The sequence below is a fragment of the Varroa jacobsoni genome, unplaced genomic scaffold (genome assembly GCF_002532875.2).
Source record: "Varroa jacobsoni isolate VJ856 unplaced genomic scaffold, vjacob_1.0 scaffold_778, whole genome shotgun sequence".
NCBI lineage: Eukaryota > Metazoa > Arthropoda > Arachnida > Mesostigmata > Varroidae > Varroa > Varroa jacobsoni.
This window is the reverse complement of record NW_019213680.1, coordinates 91,372-111,210: the sequence shown is the minus strand read 5'-3', so window position 1 is coordinate 111,210 and position 19,839 is coordinate 91,372. Positions and strand designations below refer to the sequence as shown.

Genomic DNA, 19,839 nt, shown 5'->3' with positions numbered 1-19,839 from the left:
CTATAGTTAATAAGTTAAGAGTTGCAAAGTCCTTGGAAGGTCTTCTGTACATACGTAGAAAGTTAAAAATTAACCCAAACCCAGCTCATCTAGTCTCAACGTAAAGTTCGGGAAATATTTCACGTCATGACTAAAAACAATGTTCTGAGCTATTGAGAACTGGAAGAACTCAAAGCGACGCCTGAATATATAAGGCGTGGTGTACATTATGAGCGAAGATCAAATAAATAGTACGCCATTCGGTACCAATGGTTCTAGCGATCTACGGACAGTTTCAAGGACGATTATATACCCAAGATGATTCGATGCTTACCTAATGACCAGTTTTAGCAGTGTAGTTTCATCAGCTAGTACCATTTCGTCATTGTAACACCAACGATTGATTCGGTCGCACTTTGTAAGGGAAACTTAAAGACGTTCTACTTGGTGACTGCAATAACTAAAGCCAGCGGCTACTTCAGCTTAGAACTTTACGTGCTATAGATATGACACTAGTTAATCTGCCCATGTAGTTACCAAAAATACTAGGATATGGTAAATCAGACCTGTGTCAACAGTTTCAACGCTTGTAACCGGTACCGATAAGATTCATTCAAGTTGAAGGACGTTAGCTGGACGGTGCAAATAATGTACATCCGCAAGTATCCGCATTGATTGATTTGCAATGCTATTTGTAAAACATGGCTTCTAATGCTTCTCTTTCATCTTTGCAGTTATTTGCCATGTACGCACAGATTTGCTTATAGGCCTTTTTCCACTTTGGCCCTTCCACAGATCAGACTGACCATTTTTGCAGCTCTTTTGCAGAAGCACTTTTGTCTTTACCAAGGTTATAATGATAGCTCTGAATTCTTAGGGCGGCTGTCAGTGCTACATGGACAGCCTCGCATGCAAATTTCGACTGTTAAAATTCGAGTGAGTCAAGTGTGTAAAAGCAGATTGGCTTCATTTGCCTTCACGCATTTGTATGGGCATGGCTTACTTCAATTCCGGCACATACGTACAAGGTATAAAAAACACTCCTACAATCTCTGAGACCAAGGAATCCTTAGAAACACACTGAATGGCAGACAGCTCTCCTTACCGCTCCCAAATAGGCATACACTACATATAGTTTTCCCGGTTCGTTTTTCATAGGCTTGCGATAAATTAAAAATAAAACTGCGCACCGGTAGAAAATATTTACGTGTTAGGTATAAATTGCCCGCTAAAAACGTCTTTGTAGGGCAACAATGCTATAGTGGAGCGATGTCTTAGTCACAATCCTATCGATTACCTTTATAAAGCCATAATTATTCGTTATATTTGTCGATATAGTATGTAAGCATTTTTCGAAGCAGCTGCGAGGCTACCCTTTATCAATGCGGACTGTTCACAACGATGCGTTTTTGGAGACGTAACAGATACGCTTTTTGTCCGCAGTGGATGGGCAAAACCGATTGCTCGTCACCTGTGAAATCCTTTCGATGTCTCCTAAAGTGTACATTGAATATTCTGAAAGGAGCTATGGTGCGATTTCGGTCCATATATATATATATATATATATATGAACACCTTTTGATTCTCAAAGGTAGAAAAAATAAAAACAAGGTTAGTTGTTAAGGCGCAAATCGAGATGGCAGTCTAGACAAGTCAGGTGTGTGTAATACTTCAGAATATATGACTAGGTTATGAATAGGCTCGAAGCCTAGAGACTGTCCTGTTTTCTTGCCGTGCATACTAATCAGCAAACGTATGCTTTAGTCCACATGTAACGCTAGTTAATATTATAAAGCACTATTATAAGGCTTACTATAAACTTCTAAGCCGGAAGAGATCATTTGTAAGTCAACAAAGGTAGTAAATTTTTTGAACAAGCTGCTGAAGGAAATAGTCAAAGTTACTTAGAGTAACTTTGATTATTTCCTTCAGCAGGGTTACAATGCTTTGGTGCCATTCTCATATGATTACAGTGAAAGGGAACTCAAGTTAGGACTATGCCTGCTCTGTTTTGTACCGTGCATTCGTTATTCCTGACGATTCCTTAACGTATCGCCCTTTTGTCCAGAGCTTAATTGCACTACTTCTCTACGTGTGTTTGTTTTTCGGTCTGGGTCGTGTCTTATGGGTAACTGTATAACTAGCTGAGCCTTGTTCGTGTTCCCGTATTGTTGTCATTCTCATGTTGCATTGTGTTTTTGTACTATTTCTTGCATTGTAGGATGCTTGACGAGGTGGAACAGGCGCGTCGATGTGGCATAGGGGTATTCGTTCATAGCGAAGCCGAGATGCGTTGCGAAGTTGTGATGCCAACGCCTGGAGGTGGCGGAGGTTCTGGCGAGCCGCACGCGCAGACGACGCCGACGACAAACCACAGTACACCTCTTTCAGCTACCAGCAGAGCCAGGTACTTACAAACGGCTTTACCATGTTAGGTAGGCACAGAAAATCGAGAATGATGCGTTAAGGCTTTGAGATTGATGCAGTATAATGTTTGAGATAGATCGACTTTCATGTGTTAATCACCGGGCTAAATTCTCCATATCCGCCGTTAATAGCTTTGCTATGTTCCGCTAGTGTACCTAAACGCTGCGTACCAAATGGCTTCGCATGTGCCTAGACTGTGAGGTGAGTTGTTGTTAGATTCTCTGACAACAATAACAACAAGTCTCCCACTAAAATATACAACCAAATATTAATTAGGTTACTATACAACCTCTATCTTTCCGGCCAGAAAATACTAAACGTCTGTCAGGACTGCAGGCACCGGTAAAAATTCTCTTAATCGTAATCTACCTAAAGAACCTTCCGACTCCTTTGCCATAGCAGTTTTTGACGTAAGTAGTAACCGTGGCTGCTGCCATATGTCCATATGGCACAACGAAGTGTGTCAACAGACATTAGGTAGTAAATTGCGGAGCAAGAGGAAACTTAACGAGTCAGAATCTTGTCAGATCGCTTGTTCGACACAGTTCGACCTTTCTCCGTTTACTAAAGGATCTCACTCGTGACTTGCAATTTCATGTTCTTAGCGATACTTTAATACGGATTCCCGTTTGCCTAAGTACCGCAGCTGTATTATAATGTAAGAAGGGACCATCCAATTGAATGAAGAATGATAGCCCAGGGAAAACGACTTGACCCTCTATCTTTTAGTGGTAACTGTGTACCCCTGTGCACGCATGGGCTATAATCCAGAATAGCTTTTTTGTTCTAAATACCCTAGCATGTAACGGCAATATTACAGCCGTGTATTTAGATCTTTAAAACGAGCACTCTAGAGTTCACTACTACCGCGATTAGGGTATTACCGCATTGGATAGATGATACCAAGCTGATGAGATAGCTCTGAGTTTGTGAAAACTTTGATGAGCCAGAAATCATTACCAGCCTGAAAACAACGTACAAAATTACATCAAAAGAGGTCCTAAACCCTATTGCCGCATAGGCGAATACCGCACTCGGTTTTTGGCTACTTTCACGCTACAATGTCCACTTCAGATACAGGAATATATATTGCGTTTCCACTCAGTTCGCCAAGATTATGAATTGACCTCTACATAGATCCCCACTGAAACATTCGGCTCCCATTTTGCACAGAGGGATCTTCTTTAAAATGTTCTAAGTTCTCCTTTTGCTCCAAGTCTAGACTTCAAATGGTGGAAAACGACATTTTCGACGTGCTTTACTGATCTTTCATCTAGACCTAACAGCTAACGACACGACCCAGTGCAGTTGTGTATGACATGTAAGACGAGACCTCTATGAATAGAATCATTACTTACTTTAACAATGGCATCGAAGATTTCCCCTTTATCCCCTTTAGATTCCCCTTTAGAGATCCCTTTTAATTGTTAAGTAAATCTACATGTCTTATGCAGCCTATACGGAATATGTAACCGCTAGTTTAGGCACAGTTAGCGTACATAAGCCCTTGTCAGCCTCCAACCAACGTTTTAATGCTTCATAATAAACATACATACATACATATATATATTCTAGATCGTATCGAAAACAAGCGATAAAGTGGTCCTATAGTGCTAATAATCATAGACACCAAAGAACCAAATCAGTAAAACTAGAGCGCCTACTTAAGCTTTCATCGCCGGAGGCAACGGTCTATTTACCTACTGGTACCTCGACTTTTCCTTAGCAATGAACGTAATAGGTCGAGTCGATCGTCTATTTCGTCTCTGAATGAACCTCTAATTTGTGATGACGCAAAAAAAGATAAACCCAAGTAACCTAGCAGGCAAGTATGTATTTTCGAAAGTTGGACCGTGTTCACTGGATTTGGAGACACCAAGAACACTGCGTTCATAGCCGTTGATAGTTTGTCGCTATTACAGAGTGTGTTTCTTTACTAAACGTTTTTTGTCCTTTTTTTTAGTGTATTTTTTCATTCTTCTTTATCCACAGCCTGCCGCCACACGAATTCAACAAATGAAGGTTATCTCTACTACTATTATTGATTTTCTTCACGTACGTACATCGATTTATTTCAGACGTGCCGGTTTATATTATCCAGCCTAGATATCGAAGTTGTTTCCGATATATGGTATTAAATTTAAGCATACTAATCCCTAGCAGACGCCTTGTTAACCATCTGCAAGACGCAATTTGACGCAGCTAGCTTGTAAAGCTAAGAAAGCCATAGGCTGCTTGAAGAATTTTTATTTTCTTTAGTAAAAGTTTTCCGCAAACTTTGCTAGCAGATTTTAGATTTCTGGGCTCATTGTTAAGGGCTATCAACATCTAGAGGGGCAAGCATAGAACTAAGTTGCGTAGAACTATTCTTAAATATTTTTTAAAAATAGTGAGCCGATTCTGCTAATCCACTATTACAAACCCTATTACAGTTTTCTATAGCAAAAAGTTAGTCGATTAGAGGAAAATTGTAAACAAAGTTCAGATGAAAATTGAGTTGATGATTTCACAAACTAGATCTACAAGAGACTTCTTCTCGTGGCGATATTACAAATCAAAAGTAAGCTAACTCATCCCACAAATGGCCAAAAGCTAAATAGGTTTCGTTTTATATGAACATGACGCGGTAAACCTTAAGGAAATATAGGGTATCGCAGTTCCATGATGAGTTCAACCATCGCTCGGATCATTCTTGCTGAAAGCTGCAGACAATAGCGCTGTGCCCGTTAGAGATACCGGGCGGTAATAACGCTGGACTGCTTCTCCGCTCTGTTTCAAAGATCCGCGTTCAAGAAACGTAAAATGCGTAGAAATAACAGATCGAAACAAACATCTTGTTTCAACATAGCAGCGAACGCACCTCCGTCTCCGTAGGGGCCGAATGGGAAACACTTCAAGTTTCACGAAAACCTTCTCTAACTAAATGTACCGTAATTAAAAATTTCTAGCGGCTCCGATTTTTGGTTGAATATTATCAATGTTGGGATTTAGACACGTACTTTAGATCCTAAAGCACGATGATTGTGCTTTCGTAATATGAACACGATCCATAATACTATACTATATAAGCACATGCCAAATAGGCGTTTCTTTTCTATTCGATTTTAAATAGTCACCGAACATTGCACAAATGGCGTAGACAATGTAAATTTTGCTAAGTTAAGCACCAGCTAGCACAGCAGTATGATCGTAGTTGGGAATATCATTACCAGATTATGTCCAACTAGACCATCGAATGCCTGACCACAAACATTTTTCTTTTCTGCAAGTTACTAAAGTCAGACGACCTCTGAAAAATATTAGCGACCTGTACCTGGAGCCATAACCTATGATTGACATCATGCTCGTTGCCTAAATCAGCCATCTACGGTAATACTACGTATAATAGCATATATTTTATTACTTACGATTAGTAATACACACAGTTTGTTGGTAGAAAAGCGATAATGGAAGTTCTTTAGCGTTATCCTCCTCTTTATTTCTCCACTGTCTATTTATTTCTATGTACCATCACTAGCATCAAAAGATAAACAAAATTCTACGTACGTGTTTGACGCCTATTACCCAAAATTAAGAGTCTATGGAAGCAGACACAAGCATTCGTACCACTGGCGCTGTCGATTTCGTACCTGAAAGGATGGCATTTTGAATTTAGGGCATGAACCTTGCTTTCATCGACCATCAACTACGCAGGCACGTCGTTAACGATGTGCAAATACGAGGCACTAATAATAAACTATTGTCAGACATCTTGAATCGCAAACCCAGCAGTCCAGATACGCCAGAATAAACTGAACGAAGACGCAAACATTTCCGGAGGTTTCTCAAAACCTCGTCGGCATTGGGCAATTTGCAGCTACATTCACTGAGGTTTATGAAGAGTACAGCGACCTCTGCGTGCATATAAACCACGGGAGATACGGGAGATAGCCCGAGGAGATACGCCAAAGTCAGAGTTAACAATTATAATAAATTGGCTCACGCGAATTGCATTACTCACGAAGCCGTGATGTAAGGTAAATCTCTATTTTAAAAAATGCAATGGTTTGCGTGTGGTAGGACTAGAGGCGGCTTATACACCGGGTGATGCTTGAGACGAACAAGGCGGACAACAAAGATCGACATGCGAGCCAGCCGCGCCAACCCAAAGAGGCTACGCGTTAAAAATAATCAAACTCATCCTTCTACATAACAGTATTAGGCCACACATAGTTAAATACAGCTGTTTTGCAAGAGTTGACCATGGGAGATTCCTCTACACCCGCTACCGTATTTTCCGTATCCCGCGCCAACGGATTTCGTAGCAACGTATTTGACCAGGATAACGATCTCAAAAACGGACACCACTTTCTAACCAATCAAATAATATCTCGTCTCTATTTAATCGCGCGTGAATCACCGATTTATGGCTTTCCCAGCCGGAGATTTGGCCATCCAAGCCGCTGGCAGCCAAACAATACATATAGTAGGTTGAACATAGTATAGTAATGTGTTAGCCGCTAGAAAAGAAGTAAGCGATTACTGAACACGAAACGCAAAATCCACAGTAACCTAAAAATTGCCCGTTGTTGTTCTGCTCTGTGCTCATTTCCCGTTTCACTTGTCCATTGTTGCCGACTGCAGCTCCGGTACGCGGTACTCATGTGATCGAGCGACCATACTCGAAGAGCTGACGCACAGGATCTGCGACCTCGCCGCCTTCCAGTTGCTCCATGTAGATAATGAATACGAAAAGTTGTCTTTGTGGGGCCCCGCGGCGTTGCTGTCGGCCCTCGTGTCCCCAGTCGTGTTGTACGACCGAGTGCAGACGCTTGTGCTCCACTGTTCCCTGCTAACCAGCGGAGATACCCTGTTCTCGCTGCTACAAGTACTGCCCAACCTTACGGTATGCTATCACAAGTTATCTGTCTGTAAAAAGTGCAGCTGCACAAAAAATTAGCATGCACCACTCTATTAGTTCATCCCTAACCAACTGACAGTATGAAACGATCGTAATATGTTGCGGCTTTAGGCCTCGCGCAGCGATAGAGCTAATTTTAGTTATCCAATCTCATGTCTGACTAGGCTACATGCGGTTATTGAATAATACGACGCGTCATAGGCATCGTTTTAATATATACATACTGGTATCTTTCTAGACGCAGCGCAATTTCAAACAATATTGTTATCAAGAGAAGGAATTTAAAAAAATGGCGGGAAACAAATTCACGCTTAACGGAACCTAATAAGAAAACCCCACGCAACACCATTAACTTCTCTTGCCTAAGGAAAGGCCCACATAAATCTGGTCAAATGAATCGGATTTATATGGTAACCATCGAGTAGAGTTTAGGAGCTAGTCGAATAGGCTTTTACAAGCTTGTTGTAATGGATCATTAGGTTTGGTGTTGCTGACGGGTCATAGACGGTGTTCAATTCTCGAAGGACGCTCCTTGAGTAATTTTTAAATTATCATGAGTGGACAGTGTTAAATCGGATCGGTTATGGACCATATGGACAATACGGACCATATGGGGTACATTTTTATTAGGAGGCCTAGTGATACTCTTCGAACAGTTCTGTGCCAATCTCTAGTGGCCCTCATGTTGGATGATATGCGACAAGATTAACTTTAGAAAAAATTGACATAAGAAATAAAAAAGGATGTTTATTTAAATGCACTCTTATTTAGTATGCGTGTTCTTTTCGACGTTTTCATTGCAGGAGTTGTTGATCGAAGACTGCGCTCTGCGAACTCTTGGGGATCTCGCAATTGTTTGTAATGCAATTTCAAAGAGTGCGGACCAAAATAAGGTACACGAAGGGTTTTACGTTACAAACTGTGAGACGATGAACTCATCTTTGTGAATAGAATTCTTACAATTGATTTTTCTTCACACACCCAATCATAACGGCCATAGTTTACCCACCCAATAATCAGAGTATTCACAAAACTCTGTATTGCCCTTACACAACGTGAGTCCATTAATGACTGAATAGTTGTTGTTGTCCTGGGCGAGGGGCCGAGTGTATCATGTGCCTCTAGCAGATAGCAGACACCACCCCAATAAAAGTTTCCGGCCAAAACCTCCATCTCAGCTATTCTTAGATTTGTACAAAATGATTCGACAACTCGTGCTGGCGACGTGTTCCTGCTAAACGTTAACTGGTCGTCTTAATTTGATCAAGGGAGGTCGACGTTACGCGAACGTAAAGTATCTCTGCATAGCGTAACAAACGCAGTACGTGTCGAGCTAATGATCCTATTTGGGTTACTGGTTTTGTCTCAGTAAAATATCCGAGTCGCCACACAAACCGAACTAATATAACATTAGAACCTTGAATGATCTCCTGTAATATTTCAGCTATGTTCATTGATGGTGAGTGACACGGTGACTCGGTCGTGTCATAGTGCAAACCTCCTTGCAATAAGGTGTCTTCCACAGAGAGTGATCACGTTTAATTCTAATGTTGTAAGTATTCTATGTTCTACATGTGCAAGTCTAGCATATCTACGCTTTGGTAATTAGCGGGGCTTACCTGTTACTCTCATATGTCCTGCTGGACACAATGCTATAATATGAACATTTGCATTTTTGTATGGATTATCGTATTTTAGTAAGTAGTTTTTTTTTTTTTCTTTTTCGAGCATAGTCCGCTGAAATTACCTGAACGTCGACCTAAACTTTTTCAAAAAGCCCTTTTGAGGCCTTGTGATTTCGATCGGCGTCCCGCGCAGAACACCTCTAAGTAGAGCGTAATGAATAGGATACGTAAGCATTCCATTTGTATCTATCAACGTCCTAGGCCGTAGCCGCCAGCAATGATCGCAGGAAGGAAAATTTATCCTTAGATGATCTATACCGGAATCAGTGTTTACTCTTCACCGCTCGAAACATCTAACGTTATTCACTATTGCTTTTGTGCGTGTCGTCGCAGTGATTCAAGTAGCTGCGGCGTAAAGTCTTCTCTGTAAGAGTTATGCCTTAACACTTAGGCTTCTATCATCTATAAAACGAATACCGGACTAATAGTCATCCGGCGTTGAGGCTGTCTGTATTTCACCAAGAGTTACTTTTATGCCGTGCCCAGCAAATTGTATAGCACGCGTACGTACGTACGTACGTACGCACGCACGCACGCACGCACGTACGTATTTACGGAGCTGGTGGCTAGACAATTGAAATATTTAACCTATATGAAGATAAACAAACATCATTGCTCGCACACGACGTGGCTATTGCTTATAGAAAGTACGAGAGACACAACGCTGTTATTGGAAAAACTATTGCATTGTAGGGCTTGTGTTTGTATTTTTTTTTACACTAAATCGTTTGTAGTTAAGTGTTCGCATAGTCCCTGTATAATGTTGTCTTCGGCATCTGTTTATTTACGGGACAATGACTGGGGCGGTCAGTAGTCGCTGTTGAGTATTCCTATCGGATACAAAATGCGACTCGCCGCAGACGTATGGGCATATCATAAATAGTATGCCCATTTGGAGGTCACGTATCGCTCAACAGAGCTTGCACAGGGCTCGAGTTTTCGTGTTTGAACATTCGCGGCGAGAGTTTAAACATGGATAATGCATAATCGAACATAGAGGGTGAGGCAGTGCCTTAGCTAGCCCTAGAACCGGACTATGAGATTACATATATTGTAGAAACTGGAGCAATGGGTGCGACGATCTTCAGTTCGAAATAAAAATTCCGACTGTCTTTCTAGAAGCTCGCTTGTCCTCCTGTATCAAGTTATTCACTTATGAGAAAAGTTCATGACGCCGTATTCCACTGGCATTAACTCTTTGTTTGATCTTGTCATTTATATGTGATTCGGCTTACTTACTTTGAACTTTAATTCTTTGCAGTAGTTTAACTTCCTTCGGAGAGGTTGTTTCGCCACGTGCATGCAAAACAAACAAACAAACAACAAATTTTCCATTCGTCTCAAATATTTTCTTTATTGTACTCGTTATTTTATTGTCCAGTTCTCGTTCGACGTTATCCATATTTTCCATTCTTTATCCTAGCTCTTCCGTATCTATAAGGCAGCCTAGCAGCTTCGACCTGCAGTAGGATCAATCACTGATTTCCGCTCATTCACGTGCTTCGCGGAGCGTGATGACAGTCGTTTTAGATATGCTTAAATTTTAGAAAATGTTGACGTACGTGGCAATGGCGCTGCGAAAGATTGCTTTAGAGCATGCGGTGTAAGTACAGATATCTCCCTGTCATGAAGATGGCAGCCCAGGCTCGTGGCGAGTGGGTACGCATCCACGAATTCGCTGAAAACTAATTTTTTCCTTATTTCTGCAGCAAGGTCACAGAACCTAAGCTACGCATGATAGGCTCGAAGCAGCAGTACCAGCCATGATAGGAAGGGACAAAATTGGCTCATTGTCCTTTTTTCTTGTTTATACTAGAAAATTTACTGTCGTTCATTTTCATTACCTTTGTTTGCGTTTTTCACATCCTCTGTTCCTATTCCTTGTCGCCTTCTTTCAGTCTTTTTTCCTCGCAATTATGGATACAATCCACACTCATGTTGTCGTTGGTGGCAACGCTCGAAAGTAGCCATTATGCCTGCCCTGTCATGATCTGGCTTATCCGGCCGACGATTCTCTTTCGCCGTCCCAACTTCACACGGCGTCTTATAGACGACAAAGGCAGGCTCGAAGGTTCGAATGTACATATCCATTTGGATTTAGAGTAGGGGGTTCTTCCGCTGCGACAGATGTAACAGAGAAATGAATGAGCGTTAGCTGTTCGCTGCCGCAGATGGATAATTTGCTGTGCTGCTTTCGTGAGAAAAGCGAGAGAATAGTCGACTTCCCTTGTGACCCATAGGTTGTTCTCTGTGTACGGGACTAAGGGTCTGAATGTGAGAGTCTATCTGATAAAACGCAATCTCATATTTGTGAAGATAAAGGTATTTTATGGCAATACTAAATCTTGCGAGACGATGTTCCACATTCGAGATACATGATTATTTTTTAAATCTGTAAGCATGTGCTCAATTGTGTCGGATTTTTACCATGCAAGTTGTGGCGAGCCATGAAGAATTGGAAAACTCTCGATTGCGTCTCGATTTATGAGTTCCAGTTTCGAGCAGACAGCTCTCTGCAGGAACTTTGTGATCGATAAGGTTTTTATTAGTAAAAACACCGTAGGCCGTTAATTAAAAAATGTGAAAACTCAGGCTTAAGAATAACGGCGAAAGTCGACCCATCTTAAAATGTATGGCTATTGGTTTGGGGTAATTTGTTTACTGCGCTTAAAATAACCAGGTACGTATTTTAACGAGTGAATGCCGCGGGATTTGGTCGAGGATCCTATACAAAGACGTAGAAGTGCTGGCTCATTTTTGCTTGCAGACCAAGACAACGATCCATTCTTATATCGAATAATGATTTGTGATAAAACATGGACATTCTATAATAATCGAAGAGGGTCAATTCAGTTGAATCAATGGAGCATCATTCTAAGTAACTGTATAAAAAGAGTAGCTTATGGATAATCCTGTGCAGATTTTATTTATAGCAACTTGAGTTACGGCTGAACGTTAGGGGAAATAATGGTCAATTCGTGAGTAAAGATAAATCACTCTTATTGCACGACAAATCTTCACCTCATACCGCAACAATCCTTACCAGAAATGTAAGAGTTGAAGTTGAAGATTTACTGTCGTCCACCATACCACTACAGCACCAAAGCTGCCCATGGAAACTTCATGTGCTTTCGTACCCCATACTTGTACAGCAGCAGAAGAAAAATAATAGTGTACACTTCGATCATAGATGAACCAAGATTGCAAAGAAAGTTCGAAAAGCTTGCTTATGTCACCCATCATTATTCTGATATATATATATATTAGACGTGTTTCATATGAATTGCAAGGCCTCAGTAACCGTTCATTGATTATCCTGTTGTGAGGATCCAGTGCTTGTGTTTATGGAAAAACCACCCAAATTTCCAACGTGGATTAATTAAAGGCAGACGAAAGACATCTGCGTTTCTGCAGGCCGTTAGGCAGACTGAAAACGTTTGGATGATGAAAGGTTGGTTTGATTAAAAAAGCAGAACTCTCACTAGCATATCGCTAACACCATAGCATATTCTAAGATGGGAGCATGTGCCTGCTTAGCCTCTGATTATTCCTCTCAACCAACCGTAAAGTAGGCAGCCCAGAATGGCCCAACTATCTTTTGTCATAGCTGTACTAAGTCTTTCTTTCGATGCAGCTCTTCATTAGATTTTGTTAATATCTGAAGAAAATGCAGTTTAGTTTGTATAACTGCATGCGAAAAAAAGAAAAAAAAAATGCGAGTAACACACTCTCATTTAGAGAGGAAATGCTATCATTGTCAAGCATACCTTATGTGTGATGGGATTAGATAATGTTATGAACACACTTTGAGGCCTGTGAAATTTATTATGACGAATAGTCTTCACTGCTCGTATCGGTATGTGGATATTTCACAAAAATTCAGCGCCTAAATTTGCGGTCATTCTGCTACATAACTGATGGATGATAGCACATGAACATGGTCGAAGACCAAATTGTGTCAAAAATAGACACAGGTTGGTATCGAAAGATTGTTGCAAATGCTTGCAACAACGTTTACGTTTGCCAGCCATATTTACGACAGTTCTTTCGTATCGTCAATTATACGACAGCATAAATGAATTTTTATTACATTCCAGAGAGCTGTGGACCTGAAGTATCCCAGTGTCGGCATGCATCGTTTATCACTAACCAGCTTTCATGCACTTGGGTTGGGCTCATTTGTTTATGAGTTGTTTACTACTCTATCATATTCATGGCGTTGGCCAAATGCAGTGGTGATGAAGTGGCATATTGTGAACTTTACGCAGTAATAGACATAGAATCGTTTATATTTGATGTGTACCTCCGCGGAACAACTCGTGTCGCTGCTGGCACCAGAGAAGCATTGGCGCGCTGTAGTCCACCTACTCTCCCCCACAGGAAAGGGAGAGCACCTAGATCGGTCTTTTAGCGCCAGTTGGTTTAAGTTTGGGTTAAACTCCTGGTGATCAACACAGTCACGGTACAAACTTTGGACTAGATCGGACGCCAGTGATTTTTGACCCATTATACACTTCACGAGATTTACGTGTTGCAACGGGAAGCAGAGAAGCTGAAGTAATTACGCTGGGCGCGCCACTCGAGCGCGTATTTTCCTTCAAACATTGTTTCTCTGTGTCGTATATAGCTAATTTTGCGTCATTTCTATCAAGGACAGAAAACAAACCCGTGGAAGAATTTCAGTGATCGTTTATTTATTTCACTTTTCGATATCATTAAAATGAGTGGCTTCATGTCGTATCTTTACCGGAATCGAGTACCTTCGATGCGTTGAGTAACAAGCTTTCACAATTGTAAACATATACCTTGAATCCTTATTATTAAGAAAAGTATGCCGAGTCTTGCTGTGAAGCCGCTGCGAAGCATTGACGGAAACAACAGCGCGAACGGTCACAATAACAACATCGGCAGGAACGCGCGATATTTGCCACCAGCCGTTATGGGTCTCTTTCTTGACAAGGTATTTCTATCAAAGAGCGCAGTTAATTTACCCACCTTTCAGGTACGTTTCTTAACGAAATGTTCTCTATAGCACCTCGCTAAAAATAGACAGATTGAACACGTGCATGGAAAGATGGTAAGGGTCACCCATAAAAGGGGATAAGATTACCCTCCTAAGAGTGTAACGTAGAAGTGGCTGAGTGAGGCAAACGTTCATTGTTTGTAGATTAAACGTGTATTTGTTGAAAAAACACCGTCGCCGATAGGTCATTCGCTTGGTTAGTCGAAACTAGCAGCAGCCATTATAAAATATTCTACCACATGCGGTCGTTCCACTTGGATTAAATACCGCATCAGCTAATTCTAAAGGACTGCTGGAACATAGAGTGAAGTGTAATGTTTGTAGAGAACACTTCAGTAATAACTAGAAGAAAATGAAGTAATTTTCTTGAAGTAAACTATTTATTAATACATAGATGGATAAATAATAATCTATAATAATAATAATAAATAATAGATTATTATTTCTTTGCAATTTAAACGTCAATAGCGCACAAAAAAATTATCGAATAATAAATAGTTAAGAAAAAAAGGTTCCTAACCGTTTAGATCTATTTGTATAAATAGGTGCAATGACACACTTTTGTGCTTAATTTTTTTTTGTACAGCCTTCTTGTAGAACCTTTAAATAACCATAACTTCCTTTCGTCCTCTTAGTTCAAGCCTATTATGGTCGGGCATGGGCATCTTTACTACATGGAGCAATGACGGAGTATAAGATAGAAAATGAAATCGTGAGACTGCAATATGACTGCGAATGAATATATGAGTGCAGCATATTTGTAGAATAGCATTACCGTAATTCATAGTAGCACCATTCCAGGAATCGCAAACATTAGATGTTGAAACGTCAGCCTAGAAGCACACTGGGCCCGTGAATATAATTGTTTTACAAGGCAAAGTAGGCTATTGAAGCGTATAGTATAGGTGATCAACCGTACTTATTATTATACCGTCCAAATGTGCCGTAAATAGCTAGTACTATCATTGCGGCTTGATCGTCGCACAGTGTATGAGGACATGGGTAGAAATTGCAGTAACATTCACGCATCAGGAAACTTCAGCTAATTGTGTTTATGGCGTTCAACATGCAGTGTCTTATTTTGTTTATTTACAGCGTAGTAATTAAGTACGCCCTAACACATGCGTAATTATGCTAAAGTCTCGCTGCGTAAATACACGGACGATCGTCGTGTGCAGTCGTGAAACATGTCACTGCTACTAACCAAAGCTTATTTTTACCTTTGTATCATTTAGCTCAATCTCCGCCAACTCCCTTCATGGGCTCGTTGAAGTGCGACTGAAACAACCTCGGTTGATTCTAGTTCGTTTATGAGCGGCGCCTTAATACGAGTATGTGCAGCAGTATGCGATGTTTGTATCAAGTACTACTTCGGTGAACGCGCTTCTCTGCTGCTAGCCCCGGCGTTCGAGCGGCGGCCCCCCAGTTGGCTATTTGCATTTTTCGATCGGCTCTCACAGTTTCCGTTCACAACCATCAAACACTTGCCCCTGCGCAGACAGCGCGAAACACACGCTTTATGACATTGAGCCAACCGTTCGCATAACAGATTTATCATCCCCATTTTACGAGCGAGTAGATTTTTTGCATTCTCTTGTTGTTCCATAATGTCAGGGTCAGTGAAAACCTAACATCGGTAAATTGAGTATAGACGTCGACTTCAACCACTGTGGACTATGGCGGCTGCCGCTAGCGTTGTTACTACTGCTGTTGCAGGCTAGAGGTCCTAGTATCGCGATGTAGTAGTCAATATCGATGGGAGCCTATCTCTATTTGGCACTCATAAAAACAAAGGGAATACATATTGCATTGTCAAACGCCTGGTCGCGACATTGGTTATTTTTGCGCGTGATTTTTGAACGAGGATAAATGGCGAGTGGGACGAAGCTTGGCTGTGGGGAGGCTTTGGGGCTGAAAAGCGGAACGGAACAAGACGGCGGGAAAAAAAGAGGGGGCTGTGGGCTGTCGATCATTGGAGTATTGAGACGAATTAACTTATAGTGCTTAGGTCGCTACGTGGACGTCCGCAGTGATTACGTTCGAAACCCACACATGTCCCCGTCCCTAGATCTAGGACAGCCGCTTCTAAATAATTTACCGAGGTATCTACGTGAATCCATCTTCCAGATGCTAGCGCTGATTCTCTTCACATACTAGTTCGAAAGGCTGCATATGATATAGAAGCATGTAGCTGTGAAATGCTTCGAAAATTCATTAGTAAGAGGAGTCGAAAATGTTGCCACACATAGATCGAGAACCATCTTTATTGACCGCTGATCGCGATTAGTCAAAGTACGTTAAAACTACGTAACAGTAAAAAAAAAAATGACAATAGGCTAATAAATCTAAATTTTAAATGATAACTCGATCGGTCGTAATGTAGTCCAGAAACAGCGCGGATGGTAAAGACGGATGAACTCAAAATAAATATATACTAACGTTGTCTCTGAACATGACGACTAACCAAAATATCATTATTGAGCTCAGCAATGCTAAAGATAAATATTACGTATAACTGTAGTAGTTTTCTAGATCTCGAGACAACCCACTTTTTGGTCCTCGCCCATATGGGTCCTTCAGCAGCTTAGCTCCTATTTGTCTGGGCATGGCATGGACGAAAAAACATTCTTCGCTTCGGTAGCTAATAACGGAAAACGCGTTGTGTATCTCTATTACGTTCGTTTAGAAGACGTGAGAGAAGCATAATGCGGCTTCTGCTCACCTTGGTTGTTCATTTTGGCAAAGAGTTTATCCATCAACCATAATAAAAAAAGGATAAACATTAGAGACGTATTTTGAGAAAATCCACTGATCGTCGTGATATTAAATTGTACAAATTCAGAAGGCCTTCAGGACCAGTCATTTTTTATTTGTTTCCAATCTATATCCGGACCACCACGCGAAGGGCTCGCGTGGAGGAAATAGCTGCCCACCTTCTACGAATAGGATCTCCATCGTGCTAAAGTGGCCTTATGTAAATATCCTACAGTTTCTTTAGAAAATAGAGCCAGCATCTAGTTTTTGATGTTTAGGGCAGCGTAAAAAGGAAAAATAGTTCAGCCTCTTTTACGTACCCAGCTTCAGTTCTCGAGCCTCATAATTTACGTGCACCTTATTGGCTGCAGTTAAAGTATATATATATATACACTTGTATCTGCAAATGCTACTCTAATTGTCGCTCACCGGTCACAACAATATTCACTCTAGTGGAGTGGTTCATAAAATTATGCTATTTAATTTGTTATCGTCGAAGGAGTAACAATGTATGTTTTATCTTGGTTTTGTGTTCTCTTTTATTATTTTTTCATTCTGCGTTTCTTTGTATTCCTGTGCAACCTTTATCGTCATGCTCCTGTTGCCATTTAGGTTGCCGAGAGTCAACGTGAAGCTGCTTTGCGCTGCTTTCCTTCACAACCCCATCTGCACTTGCCTCTACTGTTGACCACAGCCCCGATGACAAACAAAAGTGATATGTCTTCTAATACAACAACACCGACCGCCACTAGTGGCGCTAGCAAAGAAATCTATGGGGTAAGTACGGGAAAAGCATGCGCTAGCATCCAGCATATTCCAATGAATCGTGTGTAGCTATATTAAACATACACGCCGAAGTGAAGATCGACTATCGTGTAGAACATACAGAGAGACAATGTGGCGGGTCCACTTCCACATATTCCCAAATTAAAATTGCTCAGCAGCCTTCAGGATAAATTGGAGTCCAGGTGCAATATAGCATTCCACGTACGATAGAACAGAAAAAAGACCGCATGCCCCTTTAAACCTTAGCCCCCCAGCCAGTGACTGGAAGTGAAATTTGTGCTAAAGCGAAGTGAAGAGGTCTCATCGTGAGAAATTCGAAAGCGTTCATGCCATTCTAATATACTTAATCTTGAATGACGTGTTTGTATTTATCAGGGGATTTTTCAAAGGCACAACAACTGATTGCCGGGCTTCACAGTTCTTTTTGTCGTGAGGTGGAACACAGCGTGGCCTAACTTATTAGATGTTACGCAAGGTTTTAGACGTGCAACGCCCGAAATGCTTACATTTGCCAATTCGTTAGTTCGTGTTCGCAAAACGGCTTTTTATGGTTATGGCATACCAGGTACCATACCGCATAGCGAAGACTATACTGCGGAGATACGTGGTGAACAAATTTAATCATGATAAAAGGGTGCCGTTAATATGTGTAGCCTAAATCTAATCCCTTTTGAATAGTGTCATCCGCGTGAAGGATGCAAATTAGAAAAACGTGCTTACCAGCAGCTTCCTTCGGGAAGGTTTCGTCATGGCGGTCGGCCAGAGGTAATCGTGTATTGGATGATCGTACCTTTGCTATTACCGTCATCATCACAACCTGCAGTGTGGTCGTTATCGCTTGAAATGGGCATAGACATCAAAGCAACAGGCGAAGCTCTACTCATAGTCATCGCGACAGCTGGTATTAATGGGAATGGGGGATCTTTACTAAATAAACTATTATTGTTGGTTTAGTGCTTCATAATTGTACATTGGCTTATCGTCAGTACTTTTATCGCCATCAGTCGTACTGACACACGTACAGTTTATACGGTACTGAACCCGGTCATCTCAAAAACAGCAGTATTACTACTACTAGCACTTTAGTGAGATAATACTGGTGAATTCCATAGCTGCCTTTGTCGATTTGTTTTGAGCGTCCGGCCGTAAATAGCTTCTCAAGAAGCTATTTACGACCTAAACATAAATAAATGTTTCGAGCTTTACGTCTGGTATTGAGACCGGTAAGTGTTACTTTAGATATGGCCGGCTATCCATTGAACTATTTCCAGCGACACAAAACTTTTGCAAAACTGGAATTATATTTTTCATATAATCTGTTAGGTATATCGAATACCTATATTTAGCAATTAGCGCACTGCGCGTTATGTTACTAAGGTAACCAGCTCCATTTGTTGTTTGTTTGTTCCACAGGAGGGCGCCACGATGCTAGCGGCATGCGTAACACGGACCCAGGCGTTGTATAATGCCTCTATCCTTCTGGAAAGTATGCTTATCATGTCACCTTAAACCTCACTACACTAACGATGGAGCATTCGAAGTGTAACTCTTACGTAAATCCATGTATATCACCCTTCCAGACACTTTTTCCATTCGTCATTTGTTCTGCCGATCATCGATGTAAGCTCTCCTGATGCGGAGGTCGCTATCTTTAAAGCAAGCTCGTGATAACTGTTACAAGAGGGCGACCATCACGGTGGATTAAGTGATATCGGTGGTTTTAATGCGATATAGATGATCGTTTAGTAGTAGATGTTGATAGTTGACAGGTTGGCATTTCTAGCCTGTCATTCAATTGAATGGTACTTACTCGTGTTCTGAAAATGGGTACGTGTGCTGCCATTATGGTCGGAGGACGTCCCTCTGTTCTCGTGGTAGAGCGATCCGAACAGGGAAATCGTTTTGCTTGACCACAAACCCTGACGCTGTTATAAAGGAAGAAAAGAAGATAGAGTAAATAAGATGAATAAATACTTTAATTATTGTAATATTAAAAAAGACAAAAATGAAAGCGGTAAAATAAATAACGTTTTCAAATAGATTGCTCTAGATTGTTGAGATAATCGATGAAGGAAGATCTTGGCGTACTTATTTTTAGATAAAGTAAGCCTCGCGCCTCTCCATGTAGTGGAAACATGCCAACAAATGTAATCTATGGGCTAAATAGTTTTTCAAATTGGTTTTATTTCCTCTATATGCACTGGACCCTACATATCTTAAGCCTAGTGTAATTTTTTTTCCCTCAAATTGACCCTCATCTCTTCAATAGTCTGTGCTCCATCTAG

At 41.1% G+C, this 19,839-nt stretch overlaps 1 protein-coding gene across 10 annotated transcripts in view; it reads left to right on the top strand.

Annotated features, from left to right (window-relative positions):
- Window positions 1-19,629, top strand: part of LOC111263617 (uncharacterized) — an 87,783-nt gene extending 68,154 nt beyond the window's left edge. For 9 of the 10 annotated variants that reach the window (XM_022838863.2, XM_086969719.1, XM_086969720.1 and 6 more), the window contains 6 exons: window positions 2,201-2,386; window positions 7,030-7,291; window positions 8,110-8,199; window positions 8,751-8,858; window positions 17,381-17,545; window positions 18,968-19,629. In XM_022838863.2, coding sequence (XP_022694598.1) covers window positions 2,201-2,386; window positions 7,030-7,291; window positions 8,110-8,199; window positions 8,751-8,858; window positions 17,381-17,545; window positions 18,968-19,063 — 907 coding nt within the window. In that variant the 3' untranslated portion in view covers window positions 19,064-19,629. The remainder of the gene's footprint in view (window positions 1-2,200; window positions 2,387-7,029; window positions 7,292-8,109; window positions 8,200-8,750; window positions 8,859-17,380; window positions 17,546-18,967) is intronic. The other variant, XM_086969721.1, reaches the window with a different exon arrangement.
- The last annotated feature ends 210 nt before the right edge of the window (window positions 19,630-19,839 follow it).